Source organism: Pteronotus mesoamericanus, unplaced genomic scaffold, assembly GCF_021234165.1.
Source record: "Pteronotus mesoamericanus isolate MK-2021 breed Mesoamerican mustached bat unplaced genomic scaffold, CSHL_Meso_final contig_24, whole genome shotgun sequence".
Classification (NCBI taxonomy): domain Eukaryota; kingdom Metazoa; phylum Chordata; class Mammalia; order Chiroptera; family Mormoopidae; genus Pteronotus; species Pteronotus mesoamericanus.
The window spans coordinates 6,828,671-6,851,509 of NW_026555100.1; the positions used below are offsets into that span (position 1 = coordinate 6,828,671).

The 22,839-nt window shown below is 39.6% G+C and overlaps 2 protein-coding genes across 7 annotated transcripts in view; one reads left to right on the forward strand and one right to left on the reverse strand.

The window, feature by feature from the left end:
• Positions 1-318: 318 nt before the first annotated feature.
• Positions 319-15,104, reverse strand: ANAPC16 (anaphase promoting complex subunit 16). 2 transcript variants are annotated; one of them, XM_054572646.1, is made up of 5 exons: positions 14,991-15,104; positions 9,900-10,068; positions 2,591-2,665; positions 1,726-1,864; positions 319-1,317 (listed from the first exon to the last, which is right to left on the reverse strand). In XM_054572646.1, the coding sequence occupies exons 2-4, from the start codon at positions 10,039-10,041 to the stop codon at positions 1,749-1,751; spliced, it is 333 nt and encodes a 110-aa protein (XP_054428621.1). In that variant the 5' UTR covers positions 10,042-10,068; positions 14,991-15,104; the 3' UTR covers positions 319-1,317; positions 1,726-1,748. The 2 variants fall into 2 exon arrangements, with proteins under 2 accessions (XP_054428621.1, XP_054428620.1); XM_054572645.1 differs by having other exon boundaries at positions 319-1,864.
• ASCC1 (activating signal cointegrator 1 complex subunit 1) overlaps positions 14,842-22,839 on the forward strand; it is a 115,817-nt gene continuing 107,819 nt past the window's right edge. The window contains exons 1-3 of one of the 5 annotated variants that reach the window (XM_054572642.1): positions 14,842-14,922; positions 16,682-16,825; positions 18,015-18,114. In XM_054572642.1, the coding sequence (XP_054428617.1) occupies positions 16,714-16,825; positions 18,015-18,114 (212 nt within the window). In that variant the 5' untranslated portion in view covers positions 14,842-14,922; positions 16,682-16,713. Of the gene's footprint in view, positions 14,923-15,170; positions 15,381-15,755; positions 15,817-16,681; positions 16,826-18,014; positions 18,115-22,839 lie in introns of those variants that run through there. The other 4 variants (XM_054572639.1, XM_054572640.1, XM_054572641.1 and 1 more) reach the window with 4 other exon arrangements.

The window sequence follows — 22,839 nt, forward strand, 5'->3', positions numbered from 1 at the left end:
GATGGAGGGAGAGTCTTCAAAAATAGTGAGGGTCTTTTTCCTGGCAGCACTCAGTAGCAGCCGAATGATCACTGTGAAAGGCGCTTTAGAAAGCATTTCCGTTCAACCCTAAGGTCGCTTCAATTTTTGAGGTCACAAAAAGAAATGTCCTATTTAAAGAGAAAAAAATTTTTCTGCAAGTTTAACTACCAAAGGGTGAAGATGAGCAGATACAGTGTCTGTTGTACAGTTAATGAAACCAATGAGAGAAAATTAGTGATTGCTTCTAAAATATTACTGAAAGTATGAGTTATAAAGGTTCATTGTAGTCTACATATTTTTATTTTTTTCTTTGATAATAATCCACAAGGTTGATGCTAAAAAACATGTTAGGAAACTGTTTGGTTTTTAAATATTGAACTTGTGTGGGGGTTAAGGAGTGTTATTTTGGAAACAGATGAGTTTGTGGGCTAGTGGTTTTTGTGCACTGATGTGCTTTAAAGGCAAGAGTAGTGGGCTGAATTATCAATCAACTGACCTATTCCAGGTTCCAGGGTTTTCTTCTGCCTGGGCTATGTGACCATGAGCAGGTCTGTAACATCTCTGTGCTCAGACTCCTCACCGATTCAGTGAGGTCACCACTTCCCTGTCAGGTAGTATGTGTTAAACGCTTTGAACTCCTGAGATTAAGCCCAGCTGCTACTGAGATTATATTTATTCATGAAGAAGCAACTCTAAGCAGGTCAAGTAAAAACTATTAATGAGGAGAAAGGCGAATGTTTCTGAGGCAAAATTTGCATAAAATCTAATAAATATGATTCTTCTGTCACTGTGGACCCTGGGTTCCATGAGGGAGAGCAAAGGATACCTTTTAGCTTTCCAAGTTTTTTCCCTACCATGATATAAAAACCTACTCCAATACTGGTAAGAGAAATATTCCCGAGGTAAAGCAAATCTACCATTCATTTAGGAGAAAGGGTTTTCAGATTTTCTTCTTATAAAAAATAATCTGACCTCTTCCCCCTATCCCAAATCCCTGAGACTTTGAGAAGATAAAGAAACAAATTTGGGGCTCTTTCAAAGGATTTATTTGCTACAGAATTGCTTGAGCCCATCAACAGGAGGAACTCAGGATTTCTGTGTCTAAAGGATTTTGCTCACTGCTTTATTCTTACAAGCGCTTCAACATTCAAAAAACAATTCTTTTTGCCAGCATTGGCATGTCTAGAAGGTTAGAAAAAGTTAGAATCTATAGAATTAGGTGTCTAAAAATAGAAAAAACCCCAATCATTTAAAAATTCCTCATTTAGACAGGTCCTGAGTTGAAATCACATTCATCTGCAAAAAAGAACATTTTAGGTCAGAAATACTGTATTTTATAATTCCAGGTCCTGACCTGGACTTGACTGGTGGGGATTCTATGCACTGCATGAATGCCAGAAGCCATTCAGTTGGCCAATCCTGGCATGTGCCCGATCTGGCTTGTGAAGTTTTATGAATCTCTTAAACCCAAACCTCCTGGTTCACTTATGCCAACTGTCTCAAACTAATTCTCAATGCTTTTTTCAAACAAAAAGAAAATTTCCCTGCATGATCACACATTTAAATGTTTGTTGCTTGTGGATAGATACAGAGAAACCAAGTACTGATGTGAATGAACAGTTCAGCGATGGAGCTGTGAGTCTCTGGACGGCTATGTAAACTGTAAGAAAAGTCCCTCGCTGGCCCTGCACTTGCTGTACGCACCAGAGGTTACCATCCAGGCACGGTCAACCTGAAGAGGGTGTGAACCCCAGCAGCTGCTCGATGGGTTTAAACCGCCACTCATCTGCCTCCAGCTCTTCTACCAAACCAGCTAGTTTTTCCATCCGAGCAACTTGCTGATCTGTAGAGTCAAGGAGGTAATATAATGAATGTATTTTCCATGAGACAGTCACCAACTACCAACATGATAATTGGTTTAAAAGTAATTTCTGCAAGGAGTTTTTTCCCCTCAATATTCTAGTAATGGGGTCTTATTTTATATTGGTCAGAAGACCTTTTTCTTTTTTTTTTTTTAAAGTAGTACTCATTCTCCATGCCACAGTGATGTGTACTAAAATCATAGGGTTACAGGCAATTGCAGCTCTTCTGACATTATGACTTCAATGGTGAAATGGTCTGGCGGGGAAACATAGTTCCCTGATCAATAAATGAAGGCCTGGTAAGCCATGATGGAACAGAAAAGGTGGTACCAGGATCTTAAGAGTCCAGGTGAATCATGAGGTGTTACATACATACTTGAAGACGATGATGATAACCAGTGGAGAATAATGGCAAAAGAAAGTTTCAGAAAGGAGGAGAAAGACACCACAAAAGTAGGAAGTATTTCCCCTAGAACACTAACCCTTTTGACTTCAACTGTAAGCCTTAATGAGGACATTATGTTTGTATTAAGGATTTAGAATGTCCTCGTCTGCAGGTCATTCAGCAAGTCCACTTAACCAGCCTTGCTGAATTTCAGGAGTCTGTCACAAAGCATGCTGACCTTTCTGAAGCTCCCTTTACCTGCACCACCCCCTGCCCAATAAATTTGTTCTTGTAGTTAAGTACACAGCACTCATGTACCTACCATGTTTCACCTGTTTGAGCGTAGATGCCACTTGATAGCTGAAAACAGATTCACAGAGGAATCTCTCAGAGCCATCTATGAACAAAAGAGAACAAGTTTTAATCTGCTCTAAGGGTTTTAGGATTCCTGTAAACCTAGAAAACATGTCCATTCTTTTCCCTGCTTTTACATTCAGGGTCTACTTTTCAGTGTTTCCAAAAAGGGCTTCTGTTTCATTTAGAACGAACACTGGTCTGTTATAAAAACTACTTTTTCTATACCTAGAGTATTGATATAATTCCTCTAGTTGTTTAAGAATTTAAAAATAGTGTTTAAAAAAACAAACAAGAAACCTCAGTCTGATGTCCTGGTCAACACTTACTCCTACTCCCAAACCCAATAGTTCTTTAAAACTTTTTATTTATTGGTTTCAGAGGAAGGCAGAGTCAGGGGGTGGTGGGGGGGGGGGAGAAAAAGAACACATCAATTTGTTTTTCCACATATTTACGCATTCATTGGTTGTTTCTTGTATGTACCCTGACCGGGGATTGAATCTGCAACCTTGGTTTATCAGGATGACGCTCTAACCAACTGAGCTACCTGGTCAGGGCTTTGATAATGTCTTAACATTCTCCAGTTCCGTTTGCCAGGCCAGCACTGACAGTCAACACATTTGGCCATATGACCGCTGTGCTATCAAAATACAAAGGTACACCAAAACTCTAAAGCATTTTCATTCTAAATCGTAAAGCTGATGGAAAAATTGCTGTTGTTGATTTTTAGTATATCAAATTACATCACTATGACCATGACAAAACACTCCTGGGAAATTTCATTCTGTTAACGCAAATTGTAACCTTGATTTTCCAACTGAACCAAAACACTGCCATTTGGATGGCGATAAGAGTACAGTGCAATTTCAGAACCTAGCATTGTACTGGTGCCAAGAACTGGCAACGAGAAGGTAGCTAACTCAGTCACCACGGCATTTGGAAGATGATTGTGAAATATAAGCAAGTTCATGTTATCCCTTGTCAGCAAGGGCTGATGCAGCAAAACATACCCCAAAAGACAAACAGTTCATGTTGGAAAATGTGACTTTTAGAAGGGTAGCTCAAACCATTTGGAGAAGGTATTTTATTGCGAAAATCCTAAAACAAATGGAGGGAAGAGAACACAGCTGTTTTTTTTTTTTTTTGATGGCATTTCATGCCAGCACTACTGGGTGTCAAGCACTCACCCATCAGTCATGGGTTGTTGTGTCAGTCAGGTATTAAGTGACAAGGAGTTAGGACTGACACATTCTGGCTCCATGCTGAGTTTCACACAAGGCAGATCTAATTTCAGAAGTCATGGTAAACAATAAGAAAAAACAGATAGTGTCCAGATGGCTTAAATATATAACCAAGAGGGCTTCTTTTGAACAATATTATCTCCAAAATTGATGCAAAAGTGGAAAATACAGTTATTTTCATATATATTAGGTATTATTTCAAAATATAACTTATTTCATAAAGTGATGTGTATTTTAGGGAGAGTGTTAAATTTATTAAATTCAGCCTCTTTTCAGCCTCTCATCACCTCTGGAATGGATTCTGTTCTCACCTCTGTGGGTATGATTTAAAGTGAAGGCAGAACCAAGACCCAGACAATTCCATCCTTGTTTCCTCATAGATGGCGTGCCTCTCACAAATGTGCAAACAGCATTAACAAAGGAGACAGCAAGAAGGGAGAGAGAAATCTCCTTTTCTTGTGGGTAAATGACATCATCCACACAAATGAGAATCAAAGAGGAGGAAGAATTTCCAGATTTCCAGTCAAGATGGAGGCAGGTACACATGCCTCATCTCCTCTCACAACTGTAGAAAGAATTACAACCTGATCTCAAAAACAAATACACCCGGAACCATCAGAAAATCAAGCTGTATGGAAGTCTGACAACAAGGATTTAAAGAAGCCACATTCATCCAGACAGCTAGGAGGGGCCGAGTTGTGGAGCTGGGGCAGAGATGATGCCGTCCCCTGTGGAGAGGTGGCAGTGGCAGTGAAGAGGGTGGTCCAACATCCCCGTGTGGTGGATAAATCGGGAGGGATACCTCAGGAGCAAGCGAGCCCAGCCCAAACCAGAATACACAGCCCAGAGTTCCAGCACCAGGAAGATAAACCCCATTAGCTCTGGCTGAAAAACCAGTGGGGGTTGGGGCGGTAGAAGAAACTGCCAGGTTTTCGCCGTTCCAAGGGCCTGTGCAGGCTTAGAATGTACACAAACCCCACAGCAGCAGCTGGAAGGGCACCAATTGCATGCAAGAGGTGGGTGAGGTGACTGGAAGCAGGGTGAGTGCCCAGCAGGCCTCCAGAAGCCAGGCAGCAGCAGTGACCCTCCTCTAAGCCCCTCTCCCCAACAGAGCCACAAAGCAGTGAAGTGGTTGCCCTGCCCTGGCAAATAACTAAGGCTCCGCCCCACACAATTTACATTTGCCATTTCTACATAGGCCATCCTACATAGAAGAAGTAAAGCAGCTCTACCTAGTACACAGAATCAAACACATGGAGGCCACCAAATTAAGGAGGCAAAGATATTTGGCCCAAATGAAAGAACAGAACAAAACCCAAGAAAAAGAACTAAGCATACTAGAGATAGCCAACCTATTAGATGCAGAGTTCAAAACACTGGTGATAAGGATGCTCAGAGAACTCATTGAATATACCAAAAAATAAAGGAAGAAATGAAGGATACACTAAGTTAAGTAAAGAAAAATATACAGGGAACAATGAAGGGAAGGAAGCCGGGATTCAAATCAATGATTTGGAACAAAAGAAAGAAATAAACATTCAACCAGAACTGAAAGAAGACACAAGAATTAGGGGGAAAAAAAAAAAAAAAAAAAAAGGAGAAGCTTAGGAACCTCTGGGACAACTTTAAATGTACCAACATCTGAATCACAGGGATGCCAGAAGAAGAGCAAGAAATTGAAAATTTATTTGGAAAAATAATGAAACAAAACTTCCCTAATGGCAAAGGAATAGGCGTACAAGTCCAGGAAACCCACAGAGTCCCAAACAAGTTGGACCCAAAGAGGACCACACCAAGATACATCATAATTAAATGCCAAAGGCTAAAGATAAGGAGAGAATCCTAACAACAGCAAGAGGAAAGCAAAGTTACCTACAAAGGAGTTCCCATAAGATTATTGGCTAATTTCTCAAAAGAAACTGCAGGCAAGAAGGGACTGGCAAGAAGTATTCAAAGTGATGAAAAGCAAGGACCTACCACCATGATTATTCAGCAAGGCTATCATTTAGAATGGAAAGCAGATAAAGTGCTTCTCAGACAAGGAAAAACTAAAGGAGTTCATCACTACCAAGCCATTATTCATGAAATGTTAATGAGACTTATTTAAGAAAAAGATCAAAACTATGAATATTAAAATGATAACTCACAACTATCAACAATTGAATCTAAAAAACAAAAACAAACTAAGCAAACAACCATAACAGGAACAGAATCATAGATACGGAGATCATTTGGAGAGTTATCAGCTGAGAGGGGGGAAGGTGCAGGTATTAAGAAGTATACAAAATAGACAGGGATGTTAAGAATAGTATGGGAAGCCCTAGCATGTGTAGCTGAGTGGATTGAGTGTGGGCTTGTGAACCAAAGGGTCACTAGTTCAATTCCCAGTCAGGGCACATGCCTGGGTTGCGGGACAGGTCCCCAGTAGGGGGTGCTCAAGAAGCAGCCACACACTGATGTTTCTTTCCCTCCCTCCTTCCCTTCTCTAAATAAATAAATTAATTAAAAAAAAAAGAATAGTGTAGGAAGTGGAGAAGCCAAAGAACTTATATGCACGACCCATGGACATGAACTAAAGTGGGGGGGGGGCTGCTGGAGGGAAGGGGGTTACCAGCAGAGGGGGTAAAAGGGGGGAAAAATTGGGACCACTGTAACAGCATAATCAATAAACTATAATAACAAAAAAATTCAGCCTCTTCTCTACATATTGTGCTGTATGGTATATGATCCTATCTTCTCCCAGAGGAATCCCATTCCTCTGGCTGAATGTTAAGTCATCTGTGAGTATATCATCTATACTGTGCAAGAAATTATTTTCAGTTAACTGAATATTATACTGACTATACAGTTTAAAAATCTAGGTAAGTTAATGATATCACTGAGATTTTTAGATAATCGGGCTGCAAGTAATGGTGAATTCCGGTGCAGCACGAGAAAACGTGTGACTATTTGACACTGATGATGCAATTTATTATGGCTCTTCTATGTAGATACACCAGTGTTCATTATTCTATATATATCCTTGCTTAAAGAGTCAAATCATAACTGTAATTTTAGAAAGAGAAAAGCACAGAGAATTAGAGCTCACTTCTCAGCTGATTTGATCCTGAAATGTCCTAAACTTTAGGATCTCAAACAAGGCAGTGGGGATATTATGGCCATAAGAATCAGGCTGAGATGCATCTGGAAGCTCTTGGCAGTGCTACCTTCTACTTACATTTAATCACTGGTGCTATTAGGATAAAATGCTTCAATTATAACACTTGCATATTTCCCTTGGTAATCAAAGCAAAAGGATGTAAGCTAATCTTTCAAAATGGCACTCTATATGCCTTTCTATAAGCTTTTGCCACCCTATATGCCTATGAAATATACTTCTGCTGATTTGCAGCTCTGTATTAACCACAAAGTACACTGCTTCTTAGCCACATCCTATTAAATGTGATATCTGTACTGATCTAAAGCCTGGAATTTCCCCAGAGAGGAGTCAGCCTGGGGCAATCTGTCTTCCATTTGGAAATTGTAATCAAACCCTTTATAACACACCAAGTAACAATACATCAGCTCTCCTCTTCAAGGGACAATCAAAAGTTACAAATAGTGAAAAGTTCAGTAAATTGTCCTAATCTAATGCCATTGCAACTCCAATAAATAGGATGCTAACAAATTCATTTAAAAGAATAATTACTTCACAATGAAATTAGAGAATATCAGATAATTTATACTTCAGTGGCCTACAATGTCACTAAAATTCAGCCACTTCTGGGCTGGAAGGCAGTGTCTAATTTGCTGACTATTAATAATTGGGTGAGGACAATCTTAAGTCAAGGGCAAGAGAATGCTGAAAACTGTAGTATACTGTGTATGTGAGGTGTCTGTTGTCAGAGAGTTGGTAGTGCAGAAAAAAGTTAATTCATAAAGTTAACTACAGGTTATTTGGGTTTATTAGCCTAGATTTAGGAGGACACAAGATCAAGCTGAATCTGTTAAAATTATAAACCACATCCAACCTTGATTCCTGATCATTTTTGTTCCTTTGAACAGGCAAGTCTTTCTACTCTATTTTCATATTCAATTAAACTATGCAAGAAAAAAAAAGGTTAGGTACCTGGTATATTAACTGCATAATAAGCATGGTAGACTATGGTTTTCAAATCTAACATCCTTATTAATTCACATTTAGGAGTACTCTTTTCAATTTAATGATCTTGATTTGACCAGAATAGTTTAGGAACTGCCCTCCCTAATTTGTCATTTCTGTCAAGTGTAAGCAACTTTAAAATACGGGTAAAACTTTAAAATTAAGAAAGAGAATCAAGACTGTACACTGTGAATTTAAAAAATATAAATTCATCCTACACTAGAAAGCCAACACATAAACTTCATAAACAACACATTCCTCCATGAAGCACATTGAGATGGAATAAAAACGGACTTTTAGACTAATCTCAGAAGTCTTTCTTCTTTTTAATGTTTCTAAGTAATCTGATGTATACTGACAAAGAATGTTAATAGCTTTGAGACTAAGGAGGTATCTCCAGTATTAAATTTCCTCCTGTAGCTAGAATTTAAATGACTTCAATCTTAGAGCCCATTGTTAAACATTGACTCCTCTTCTGCTGCTATAAAACTCATTAAGCAATTTATTCTTTTTGTTGTTATTGTTCATTAAGCAATTTAAATACCTCCAATTTTTTATTTATTTTGTGGGAAATTTCCTTAATACCAGGTCTGTGCTACATATAATTGAAGTCATAATATACTTTTAGTGCCAAATATGGTGAGCAAGGCCCCAGTTCTTACCTCCAGACTCAGTGACACTAAGTTGAATATAACACAACTAAAGAAAACAGCAAAGACAGAAGTACAGACACTTTGGATGCATTACCATGTTATTCTGTCATCTATTTCACTAATCATGATTTGAGCTAATTCTAGAAAGCCTTATGGTCTCAGTCTTTCCATATTTTCCTCTCAAAATGATTCCTCTACTTTCCCTGGCTTAACCCAAAACTCTGCTTTTCATTATACCTGATATAAATGAATGAAGATGACCCCCACAAGTCAAATCCTAACTACTTTGTAGCTTTCTCAGAGACATACTTACTGAAATTTCCAATATTTAAAGCAAAAAAGATGAATGTATAATTAAGCACAAAAGTGCTATAATCACGCAGGTTTTGAATTCTTAATAGGTTCTTTGATGACCTTTTTCAAAGTATGATAGTTTAATAGTTAAGGACCATTTTCATTAGACTCCCCTGGGTATTAGTCAAAATGAAGATTTCTGTGCTGCACCCTAGAATAATCAGAATCCCTAAGGTGGGCCAGAAATGTGGATTTAAATAAGCTCTTCAGGTTATTTTTATGCTCCCATTGAGAATTTATTGAGGTAGCTCCTAAAGTGACATGAATCTGATAAATTCGAGGTACCACTGCCAGTCCACGCTTACAGCTTCTGTCCTGATGTTGCCCAGTGTGCAAATGTGTGCTGAATAAGATGGTAGGTAGTATGATGTGAAGTCCAGCTCTAGTACTAGACACACTATATAGCACTGTCCTGCAGTGGGCCAGCATAATCATCTTCACCTATAAAAGTAGTACATTAGTTTTTATTTCCTCTCAGAATCTCTTTTATGGGGTTAATTTATCTGTTGATTGACTACATAAGACAAAATACATCAAACCTACTCATCATAGGGAGACAGGCTGGTGCCAGGATAAAGGAACCTGAAGCAAGAGGTCAAAATTCCTGGTTCCAGTGCAGAATGTCTTTAGCATGGTTAAATCACTTTACCTTTTCTGCGTCTACATAAACTCTAGATGACCTCCTTGATTTCCAAAGTTTTTTCAGCTCCAAAGTCCTGATTCTGGAGATTTGTGTTTTAAAGATATTATTTTGAAATGGGGGCAAAAGATGAAGTGAGGAGCTGAAATCAGGGCAAATTCTTCTCTAATTCACTTAATAGCATCTTTACAATTAACATTCATGGCAGGTCTGAATCCAATTATCAGCAAAAAACAGCATAAGATCACCTTCTAACATCTCCCCAGCTCCTTTGGGGTAGGTGAAAAGGGCTTTCCGAGGTGGGGCAAGGTCAGAGACACTGAAACCAGATCCAGTGACAGAACTTCCACTGACCCCGCCAGCTGAGGAGGACGATGAAGAAGCAGCCATTTCCTTTCTAGTAGAATTCTCACTTCACTGCAGAGATAGAAAAAGAGCAATTTGGCAAGTGTATGGGAGCAAGACTAACTACATTTCATTCAAGCTGCCATAAAAGCTAGCATGTTTAGTAAAGAATTAGCTTCCCCCTCCTTTTTGTAAGATTTTATTTACTTATTTTTAGAGAGAGGGGAAGAGAGGAAGAAAGAGGAAGCAAGAGAGAGAGAGAAACATCGACTGCTTGCCTCCTGTACACGCCCTGACTGGGGATCAAATGTTTAACCTAGGTATGTGCCCTGAATGGGAATCAAACCAGCGCCCTTTTGCTTTGTGGAATGACACCCAACCAACTTAGCTACACTTGTCAGGGCCCCTGTTTTCTACCCTCTCTAGTCCCACAATCTTTTATTGATGCCCCAGGTCAAAATGTCACAGGATTTTAAATGAAGATATGTTTATTCTTAGTTTTTCTACTTAAAACACTACTTCCTACCATTAGTAAACTGTTTATGTTGCTTGGGACTGACTGTGGGTGATTTATAGATTATGAAGGGGTGACAGGGTTGTGCCAAGGTAGCAATTTGACTGAGTAAATAAATTATGAGGATATGACAACTGTGCCTTATAGGACAGTGTCTTGAATACATCCTGACCAAGCCACAGCAAAAATTCACTTATAAAATTTTACAAATAAAATTCCAGAATAACACTGTGTTCTGTTCCCAAGGAAGGGGAAGTGGTTAGGAAATACATATTGGCCCTTTTATTTAAATTAAAAAAACAAAAACTGGTCCATCTAAATGTAATACATGAATTGGTCACTTGGTGGCGTTCTAAGACTGGAACAAAATAGGGAATTATTTCAGAATCATGCCCTATTAGGATTAGAGCAACTGTAGTGTTTCATCTCGTATCATATAAAAAGTTAAAAAGTCCAAATGTTGATGAAAAAATTTATACAGAATACATGACTCCTTGCAAAAGTTAAAAAAAAAAAACTACCACCGCTGTAGAAGCTTACACTATACATTTACAAAAGATTCTAAAAAGTATGTTTTCTTAAAAAAAAATTGTCCTGTACTGTGCTAACAGAACTTTCTGCGATTATAGCAGTGTTCTAATGTTCTATTTCTGCCTGTCCAACACGGTAGCCTCATGTGGCTTATTAAACTAGCGTGGCTTATTAAACTAGTGTGACTGAAGAACTGTACTTTAAATTTTATTTAATGTTAATTGAAATTCAAATACCCATAATGTGCCTAGTGGTTACTGTATTGGAAAGTGTAACGCTAGTATTTAGACTAAAAACTAACTTTAAACTGAATTGTACACTTTAAAATGGCTAATGGTTAATATATGTTATGTGAATTTTAGCTCAATTAAAAAAAGATAAAAATGGCTTTAAACGGATTTTTAAAATGAATTCCCCTTTTTAATGGCCAGAGAGAATTTCAGCTTTACTTTTAATTTTGCTAGTTGCAAATGTATGTTTGTTATAGAAAGTTTAAACTTTTTTATTTTTACTGAATTTATTGGGGTGACATTGGTTAATAAAACCATACAGTTTCTAGTGTACAATTCTATAACACATCATCTGCATCTGAATCATGCACTCACCACCCAAAGTCAATTCTTTCTGCCACCATTTATCTCGTTTGCCTGCTTCCACCTCCCTGAAACTTATTTTTTAAAAACTAGAAAAAAACGAGGAAAAGCTATGCAGATATAAATCCTATACGAGGTATATGCATAATCCAGTTTCCTAACAAGGGAAATAATACACTGTGCATTTCAAAAATCTGGCCATTCTGTTTCCTTAATTTTGTGATGATGATTTAAGATTGTGAAGGAAGCAGACCCTAGTTTCTGATTTCATTATGTGTCTTTAAGTAATTCTGATTAATACTGCAGTGGGATATGGGAAGAGTAAGGCAACTGCTATAATTAGAATGTCAGCCTATTTTTTAAAAGATTTTATTTATTTATTTTTAGAGAGGGAGGGGGAGGGAGGGAGAAAGAGAGGGAGAAACATCAATGTGTGGTTGCCTCTCATACCCCACGCCCCGCCCCAACTGGAGACCTGGCCCACAACCCAGGCAAGTGCACTAGACTGGGAATTGAACCAGTGACCCTTTGGTTCACAGGTCGGCACTCAATCCACTGAGCCACACCAGCCAGGGTGAATGGCAGCCTATTTTAAAATGCAAACTGATTAATGACATTTTCAATCTTTTAAAAAAAATTTTAATCCTCACTAGAGGACATGCTCATTGATTTTAGAGAGAGGGGAAGGAAGGGAGAGAGAGGGACAGAAACACTGAAGGGAGAGAGAAACATCAATCTGACTGGCTGCCCCTATAAAGTACCTGGAGGGATAGAACCAGCAACCTAGGTATGTGCCCTGACTGGGATGGAACCCATGACATTTCAGTTTATGGGACGACGCTCCAACTGAACCACACCAGCCAGGGTGACATTTTCAATCTTGTATTAGATCACCTTTCCTTTTTTCCTCTGAGTTATCTGTAACTTCCCAAATTGTATTCGTATTCATAGAGGCAACACCTTTTGAAGTCAGATTCATATCCAGTCTTTTGGACCACACTGGCTCAAAATATAGCTTAACAAGTTTTAAAATTCTCTTTAAAAAGAACTTAAGCAGCAACAGACCCCGTCCAAATTTCTAAGTGGATTCCTACTGGGATCTAAATAAAGTATATAGATGACTTAGTTATCTTTTGGAGAGCAGCTCAGTCTTAGTTCCCATGAGTTCAGAATAGAACCCACTGTGAACTTTTTATATATCTCACCTAAGACTTTAACTCTAATCTTTTTCCTACACCTTGATATATGGTTTATTCAGTTGCAAATGTAAGCGACGCTTTTTATTTTGAAGTCAAGTTGCTCAGCAGAGCACTCAAGCTGACTGCCAGAGTGAGGACAGCTTCAAAGGCTAGACACAGTGTGACTTCTAAACCGACTATATTCAAAGAAATTCCCTGTTATTCTATTTTTTCCCCCCAAATTCAGAACTACTATCATTCTATACACAAAAGAGCCAGGGTTGAAAACTGGAGGGCAGAATTAGCACAAAGCTAACTTTAACATGAATAAGCAATTTTTTTGCTGAGGTGGACAGACATACCTTAGTAATTTCAAACTTTAAAGATTTAGGTTGAATTCTGAATGCTATCAGCAGGTGGTAATAGGAGTTAAAGGATAAACCCTAGTTTGTAACTGCTGTACAAAGGCGGGCATTCTGATCACAAGAACCAAACAATGCCTATACTAAGGAGCTGTTGATTTAGATAAATGTTTTACTACATGAAGTAAACATTTCCCAGGAATCATAAGATTCCTGAAAAATCATTTAATCCAACTCCCTCATTTTATAGATGACAAAACAAAACTGGGGCATAGAGACTTTAGCTTATTTGCTAAGACACTTTTCAAGCAATGGCTTTGTTGGCATGTCATGTACCATGTGAGGGTGAAATAGCAGTTAAGAGCTCAGACTCTGAAGCCCCAGGCCTGCGTTCATGTCCCAGTTTTTGCTGGATGACTCTCTGGACAAATCACTTAACCTCTCTGTTCCTCAGCTGCCTCATTGTTAAAATGGGGACAATAGTAGTACCTATCTCATAGCTGTTATGAAGGTTTATATAACTAAAGCATTTGGAACAGTTACAGGCACGGTAAATACTTAATATTATTAACTATCCCAAATCACAAATGGATATTTACTCTTGAATCTTTTTTTCCTATGCAGATCCCTTTTTCATATGTATTATGTCCTAATATACTCATGGGAAAAGTTTTAATTCTCTCCATTTGACAATGAGTCAGCAAGCTCCTACAGGGGAAAGGGTCTGCTCAGGAAGAGGAAAAATGCCCTCCATTAGTGCACTTCACATCTTCATTTTAAGGTTCATGATTTTAGGAAAAATCCTGTAATCTAGGAAAGGGGGAGGGAGTTGTCTTTCTACCTGCATGCCACAGCACAGAGTGCCGGTCAAGACAGCCAAGTAGAAATTATGTCAGCTGTAATGGAAAATAACACCCAGCACAGCACCTGGACCACAACGCTTCCTGCATTAATGATGAATAAATGAGAGAACACAGGGCTAGCAGTCCAGCAAAGGTTATGCAGGTGACAGAGAAGCTTGGTGTCAAGAGGTTTGGTTCATTACTGCTGTCTTTTCTGCCTCCTCCTTCATATCTACTTACACAACCCCTTCCGCTAGGCTGCCACGCCCAAGTGGGTGGCTCAGTAATATTTTGTCAAATGAATATCGATGAAGTAATCTGGGGTTTGGCCTTACCAGGGTAGCTGGGACTATTGGCAATAGAGATTCTCGTAGGAGAGCAATGCTCTTTGTGGGGAACACAGAATGCCTTGTTCACACTAAGATGATTAAACATTTACTTTACACACTACAGGGACCACTTCGTATTCATAAACTACTTTCCTTCCCAGCAGATATATGCCTATTCTGTTTAAAAAGATTCCTTCCTTTTGAAAAAGTCTCGATCAAAAGACGCTGAAAGAGGTACGGTGGTACAATGGCAAATTATTGTAAGCATCATTAAATTCCATCAACAAATCGTTCCGCTATGTCCCACGTAAATAGCTGGATTACCATTAAAACAGATGCTTCAGCTAAAACCAGGGGTACTGGAGATAGGAAGCGTCAGAACGCCAAGAGGTTCTCGAGCTAATTCCAAACCTCACATCCCCCACTCCCATTTCGGCTCCCAAAGGACCACCGCGCATGCGCCACCGCTAGGAGCGCAGGCGCACCCAACCAGTCGCGGCCCGGAAATTTCCTCTTACACGCCCTTTGTGGCAAGCTCCTGTTTCTCCCTGCTTCTCCGCTTTCCTAGTGTTTGCAGGTAGGATCCCAAGAATGAACTCCCTTTCCACCAAGCTCTTGAGAGTCCTTGAGCCCTCGACGACTTACCTCAACGGTTTTGGCTCTTTCCCCTACAGCCCCGCCCCCAGGGCCAGCCTGAAGCGGCCGCGCAGACTGCGAAGAGAACGGCGGCGTGCTCGTGCCCGTACAATGGTGGGCGTGGCCGGGGCGGAGAGGCGCGGAGAACGCGCTTCCGGAGAGGACTTCCGGGTCCTTTCTGTCGTCTCTGTACTGCGGTTTACTTGCAGCAGCAGAGTTCTCTTCGGTTACGTCGGAGTACTCGTCTTTTTTGTTCGCTTTTATGATTCAGGGCTTCAGCTTTCTTCTCCCTCTCCAAACCACCCCGTAGCAGGGTTAAATTGGGTATTCCCCTTTCTTTCTGAGCAGTTTCGTAGCTCAGGGCCGGAGGGAGGGCAGATGAAGAGGGTTGTTTCTAAGGTAACTCTCTCTTCTTCCCGAACTCTTTGTCTGAGGGCCTATGACGTCAAAATCTTCTGTGGAGAACCTTCTTTCTTTCTTTTTTTAGAAGTCTCAGGGAAATAATAGTAGGATGGGTATCATTAAACTATTGCTAATCATGTGCCCTCTTCTCCATTCAAGTCTGTTTTCCTAATATGTTGTTATTTCTCACAACACAAATCTCTCCTTAGTTCCGTAAGCAATCTACCAATTAAAGTGACTTACTTGCTGAGGTTTGGATTATTAGTGTATTTGTTAAGGATTGATCTGTTTTCTTTGGAACTCTGTATTTTGGGCTTCAAGACTATCCAACCTATGCGGTGGGACATTGGTTGAACTGAAACACAGCCCATAAGCAACCCTTGTTTCCTGAATTATTCCTTCCTTAAGTTGTGAATGGAAGCTTGGCTTCTTAGTAAGTGGCATACAGTTTTTTGGGCAGTGGTCTATGGAAATTGAATTCCTCCCCTCAGCAATGTGTTGGTTTGAAGAACCATGTTGATTAGGTTATGTTTTAAGTGTTTTCATAGGCAACTGGATCTAATTCTTGGTTGTATATTACATGTACTTCTGAAAGTACTAGGGGCTTCCCCACCCCCCAAGGATAAGTGCATTAATATCTCTAATTTTCTTCAATTTCATGCTGTGTAGACAGGGTTGAAACACTTTGCAAATGGTGTAACACAGAAGGTTGCATTTTACTTCTTTTAGGTTAAAGTAATGAACACACCTCTATTCTTTGTTTCAAAACCATGGACAGGCTGTATATAAAGGGCTCAGAATCTTTTAATCATCTGTTTTTTGAGTGCTGAATAGTTTACAAATTACTGTCTAGCATGCGTCAGGAATGAAATATGTAATGGAAAAGATGCCAATTGACTTAAAGCAGGTTGCAAATAGGGCCTCCCTATTTGTCTAAAGGAAATAGAGCTGCTTTTGCTTAGGATGTACTGTGAGCTGATGCCCAATTGTCCTTTCAGGCCAACACAACGATCCATATACTAGGGAAATAGGGATAGGGTTTTTCTTTCTCTTTTTTAAAGATTTTATTTATTTTTTAGAGAGGGGAAGGGGCGGGGGAGAGAAGGAGAGTGTTGGATTGGTTGCATCTGACACGTCCCCAGCTGGGGACCTGAATTGCAACCCAGGCATGTGCTCTGACTGGGAATCGAACTGCCGACCCTCCAGCTCCCAGGCCAGCCCTCATTCCAGTGAGCCACAGGAGCCAGGTTAGGTTTTTCTTTCTGATCAGATGGTAAGGTGATCACTTGTTTTTTCAGGATTTCACTGGAATATTGTTTGGGAAAGTATCATGGAAGTTCTGCGCCCGCAGCTTTTAAGAATTGGTGGACGGATTTATAGGAAGAATCCTATTCAAGAACAGACTTACCAACATGAAGAAGAGGATGAGGACTTGTGTCAAGGTAATCCTAGTTCCCCTTTGGTCTGATTAGAAGTAAAAAGTACTCTGTATCGTAGAGGCAGTTCTTTGTTTCGTTTCATTGTGTTTCTTTGTGCATACTAAAATTTGAAATGATTAACTTTTCATAGCTCCATCTGTGTTGATGTCAAGGGGACAGATGTTTTGAGTTTGATGAGGTGTTTTCAGTTGTAGTTCATAAGTCAAGTTATGTTTCATCTTTGTAAAGAGGCAATGTAATGTAATAAGGCAAAAAATGTAAATAAGGGGTAATTTTAGTTAACTATTAATATTAACCATTAATATTCTGTGACAAAAGTAACTTCCTTTATCTGTAAAGTTGTGAAGTAATATATATGTAAAAATTATTGAAATAAGTGAACGTAAGTATTTCATCCAGTGCCCAATAATGTTAGCTATTATTATTGTTATTTTTGTCTTTTTCTTTGTAGTCATATGCAGGCAGTCCAAATACACAACTTTATTATTATGTATGGATAATTTTAAGAAATACACTAAACAGTCAAGATGGGTTATAAGTATTTTCAGGCTCATTAACTTGGGCTTTGGTTTAATACATAAATTGGCAGGGCCTTTCAGGTTTCTCTGCTTTCTTTTCTTTTGCTTTATAAGCTTTTTCATTGGGCCCTAAGCCATATAGGTTAGTCTTTTCCCTCATGCTCCCCTTTGTTTCCCTTCAGCCTTGGAGCCTTTGTTCTCTATTCCATTTTGTCTATGCTGTTATTAAGTTCTCCCAGTATCATTCGTACTGTATTCACTGGAGGAATTTTGTATCTTAAAGTTAAAAACAACAGAGCTGTACATTTTAAGAGGATGAATTTTATGTTACGTGAATTACGTCTACATAAAAAAAAAAAACCCAGTAAAACTTTTAAAATTATGTCTTAGCTTTCTGGGAGAAAACAGTTGGGAGAAAGTGGTATATGCATATTCCTTTTCCAAGGTTCCAAGATTGGAAGATTTGAAATAGTTATGTGTTTTTTATTCTATGTTTTTCTTCTAAGAGCAGGTCACAAGAAATGTTAGAGCAGTGCTTTGCAATGCAAAATGTGTGGCTTTTCTTTGTATGAGTGCATTGCTTTTTTTAAACCTTGAGAGTGGTTGACAGCTGGGGAGAAGGCTGTTGTCTACAGAGCAGCAGCTCTGAGCAACATGTTATGCTTTCTGTGCAGGCTTCACGGAGTGTGCGGAAGAGCCCTGTGATGGCTATGAGGTGGTGCAGACCGAACAAGGCTTCCAGTGTACAGTGAAGGCCCCCAGCCTACTCTACAAGTGAGTGAGGCCCTGGGTAGCTTCCTGAGGAGGCATTTCCAAGAAACTCAGCAGGAAGCTGACCCTTCTGTCTTTCACACTTAATTGCAATGCTTGATTATTAATGACAAAATAGTTGTGTTTTATGTCCGAGAATTTATTTTTTTATCACTTTTTATTTTTTAATATTATATTAGTTTCAGGTGTATATGCCAGTGATTAGACATTATACAACTTACTTAAGTGACCATCCTGATAAACCTTGTACCCATCTGACACCAATCATTATTGACTGTATTTCCCATGCTGAACTTTACATCCATCCCTGTGACTATTCTGTAACTACCAGTTTGTACTTCTTAATCTCCTTATATTTTTCACCCTTCTCCCCAGTCCCCTGCCATGGGTAACCATCAAAATGTTCTGTGCATCTATGAGACTGTTTCTCTTGTGCTGCTTTGTTTATTTTGTTTTTAGATTCGTTTGTTGATAGGTATATACTTATTGCTATTTTATTATTCATGGTTTTTTCTATTGATGGTAATAATTTATTTTTTAATTCAAAAAATTTTTTTATTGTATTTTTTCCGTTACCATTTAGTCCCCTTATACCCTCTCCCCCTAGAGTCACCACACTGTTGTTCATGTCCATGAGTCCTTTTTCCTTTTTGCTCAGTACCATTTACCCTCCTACCTCCTCAGCCTTAGCTATCATCCTGCTCTCTCTCTCTCTGAGTCTGTCTCAATTTTGCTTATTAGTTCAGTTTGTTTATTAGGTTCCACATATGAGAGAAATCATATGGTATTTGTCTTTCTCTGACTGGCTTGTATCACTTAGCATAATGTTCTCCGGGTCCATCCATACTGTCACAAAGGGTAAACCTTTCTTCTTTTTTATGGCTGAGTAGTATTCCATTGTGTAAATATCCCATAGTTGTTTTATCCACTCATCTACTGATGGACAGTTGGGTTGCTTCCATATCTTGGTGATTGTAAATACGCTTCAATGAACATAGGGGTGGTTATATTCTTTCGAATTAGTGTTTTGGGTTCCTTTGGATATATTCCCAGAAGTGGGATGTCTGGGTCAAAAGGCAGATCCATTTTTAATTTTTTGATGTATCTCCATACTGCTTTCCACAGTGACTGCACCAATCTGCATTCCCACCAAGAGTGCAAAAGGGTTCCCTTTTCTCTACCTCTTGCCAGCTCTTGTTTGTCGATTTATCCATGATAGCCATTCTGACAGGTGTGAGATAACATTTCATTGTGGTTTTAATTTACATTTCTCTGATGATTAGTGATGTTGAGCATCTTTTCATATGTCTTTTGGCCGGCCATCTGTATGTCCTCTTTGGAGAAGTGTCTATTCAGGTCCATTGCCCATTTTTTAATAGGTTGTTTGTTTTTTTGGTGTTGGATTTTGTAAGTTCTTTATGAATTGTGGCTGTTAACCCTTTTGCAGATGTATTGGCAAATATGTTTTCCCATTCTGTGGGTTGTCTTTTTGTTTTGTTGATGCTTTCCTTTGCTGTGCAAAAACTTTAATTTGACATAACTCCATTTGTTTATTTTTTCTTTTGTTCCCCTTGCCTGGGGAGATATATCTAATAAAATATTGCTATGAGCAATGTCTGAGGTTTTGTGGCTTAGGTTTTTTTTAATTTTGTTTTTTAGATTCAGTTGTTGATATATATTTATTGCCATTTTATTATTCATATTTTTAATCTTTTTTGTCTTCTTAGAAAAGACCCTTTGACATTTCATGTAATACTGGTTGGTGATGATCATGAACTCCTTTAAGTTTTTCTTGTCTAGGGAGCTCTTTTATGTCCTTTGATTCAAATGATAGCTTTGCTCTGTAGAGTAATCTTGGTTCTAGGTCCTTGCTCTACATCGCTTTGAATATTTAGTGCCACTCTCCTCTGGCCTGAAATATTTCTGTTGAAAAATCAGCAGATAGTTTTTTGTTTTTTTGCTTTTTTGCTTTTAGATTTAATTTATTTTTCAGAGAGAGAGGGGGAAGGGAGGAAGAAAGACAGGGAGAGAAACATGAGTGTGCCAGAGAAACATCTATCAGTTGCCTCTCGCACATCCCCAACTGGGGACCTGGTCCGCCATCCAGACATGTGCCCTGACAGCGAATCAAACAGATGATTTTTTAGCTTGTAGGCCTGTGTTCAATTAGCTGAGCCACATCAGCGAGGGCTCAGATAACAGTCTTATGGGAGCTCCCTTGTAGGTAACTTGCTTTTCTCTTGCTGCTGTTAAGATTCTCTCTTTGTTTTTAACATTCTGTATTTTAAATATGATATATCTTGGTGTAGGCTTTTTTGGGTTCATCTTGTTTGGGGCTCTGAGCTTTCTAGATTTGTATGTCTATTTTCTTCACCAAGTTACAGAAGTTTTCTGTCATTATTTTTTCAAATATATTTTCAATCTTTTATCCTCTTCTCCTCTGCCACACTGTGAGTGTTGGTTTGCTTGAAGTTGCCCGAGATGTTCCTTACACTATCCGTATTTTTTTGGATTCCTTTTTCTTTTGGCTGTTCTGATTGGGTGGGTTTTTTTGTTTGTTTGTTTGTTTGTTTGTTTTTTCTTTCTGGTTTTTTTCTTCCTTATATTCCAAGTCACCAATTTGATTCTTGGCTTCATCTACTCTACTGTTGATTCCCTATAACTTATTCTTCATTTCAGTTAGTGTGTTCTTCATTTCTGACTGGTTCTTTTTTATGGTTTCCATGTCCTTTTCTATGCTGTTGAAGTTCTCACTTAGTTCCTTGAGCATCCTTATAACCAGTATTTTGAACTCTGCACGTAGTAGATTGCTTGTCTCCATTTTGTTTAGTTATTTTTTTTTCTTGGAGTTTTGTTCTGTTTTTTCATTTGGGACATGTTTCTTTATTCCCTCATTTTGGCTGCCTCCTTGTGTTTGTTTGTATTAACTGCTAATAAGTCTTCTGGTCTTGGTACAGCGGCCTAATGTAGATGTTCTGTAGGATCCAGTGGTGCAGCCTCCCTGATCACCCAAGCTGGGCACTCCGGGTACCCCCTGCCTTGCCCCCAACCATGCGAGCTCTGTACACCCTCCCATTGTAGGTGAGCCTTGATTGCTGTTGGCGTGTCAATGGGAGGGATTTACTCCCAAGCTGATGGGCTCTCCACCAGGTGAGCTGGCTCTGGGGCCTCCCAGGCCAAGGTCAGCCATTGCCTATGCTCTGCCTGGGGCCACCTGGCATGAGCTACAGAGCTATCTGCAGATGGCTGTCGCTTGTGCTGGGCTTGGAGGTGCCCAGGTGAGGCCAAGCTGTGAATCAGGGCTGGCTGCTGCTAGTGCCTGGCCTGGGGCCACTTAGCAAGAGGTATGGGGCAGGCTGAGGCCAGATGCTGCTTGTTTTAGAGGTTTTAGGAAAGTCTGAAGCATGAGCCAGACAGGCCATTTGTATGGAAAAGCCACTGAAAGCAGCTTGGGTCGGCTCAAAAGTTGGATGGGGCGGGGTTGCAGGGAGTCACCAGGTGGGGCAAACAGTGTTAGCCAGGTTGATGGAACTGATACATGGCGCCTACCTGCTGTTTCTGGGCCGGGGGATGAGGAGGTGTGTCTCAGAAAAGGAACAATAGCCTCTGCTGGCATTTTGGTCTGGCAGAAAGCTGCCCCTCCCGCTTTTGCCCTCATTCCAGAGAATTCAGTTCCACTCTGTATGTCCTTGGTGTCTTTTGAGCTGCTACCCCAGAGCTGGTGCTCAGAGTGAGTGAGTATAAGTCAGTCCATGTGTGGTCCCTTTAAGAGGAACTGCCTGGGACTCCAGAAGCCTCCTTCTCACTCAGTAACACTCGGCACTAGTTTTACAGCCAGAAGTTATGGGGACTTCTCTTCCTGGCACTGGAGCCAAGGGCTGGGGAGCCTTGTGTGGGGCTGGGACCCCTCAATCATCAGGACGTACCTCTGAAGCCAAGATACCCCTCCCAATTTTTATCTGTCACACATGGGTGTGGGATCAGCCTATTCTGCATCTCTGCCCCTCCTACCAGTCTCCATGTAGGACTTCCATTCAGTTAGATTTCAGGCAGTTCTGAATGGTGGTGGTTTTGTAGATTAGTTGTAATTTTGATGTGGTTGTGGGAAGATGGTAGTACCACATTTACCTTTGCTGCCATATTAATCAGGCTATATATGTCCTAAAATTTCTAAGGACCAGTTACATTTCAGTTCCATTATTCTGTACATATCACCATGTCCTATTAATATAGCCTCTTATGTGTCTTTTGAACCCCTCATTTATCTTTTTGCAGCCACCCTGCTGCCTCTTCTGTGGATTACTTCAAATAGCCTGCTTAATGGTCTCTCTCCACATTGATTCTTGCTCTCTTTCCAGTTAGTGCTTCACATTGAGGGTGGAATGGTCTTCAAAAAAAGCAAATCTGATTATTTTATTACCTCTGCTTAAAATCCATCAACATCCTTCCATAGAAGGTGGAATTCTATTCCATAGAAAATGGCCAAAATCTTGAACATGACTTAGCAGGCCCTGCATTTTTCAGTCTCAGTTTACACTATTTTTCCTGGCTTGGCATTTTAGCCCAATTGGTTGTCTTTTCAAATGTGTTGTGCTCTTTCCTGCCTTAGAGCTTCAGCATACACTGTTCTTTCTGTATTATAATCTCTCCTCTTCCTTACCTAGTTAATTAGTTCTCCTTCATTAGGGAAGCTTGTGTTTTTTAGATTCAATTTTGGTACATTTGTAT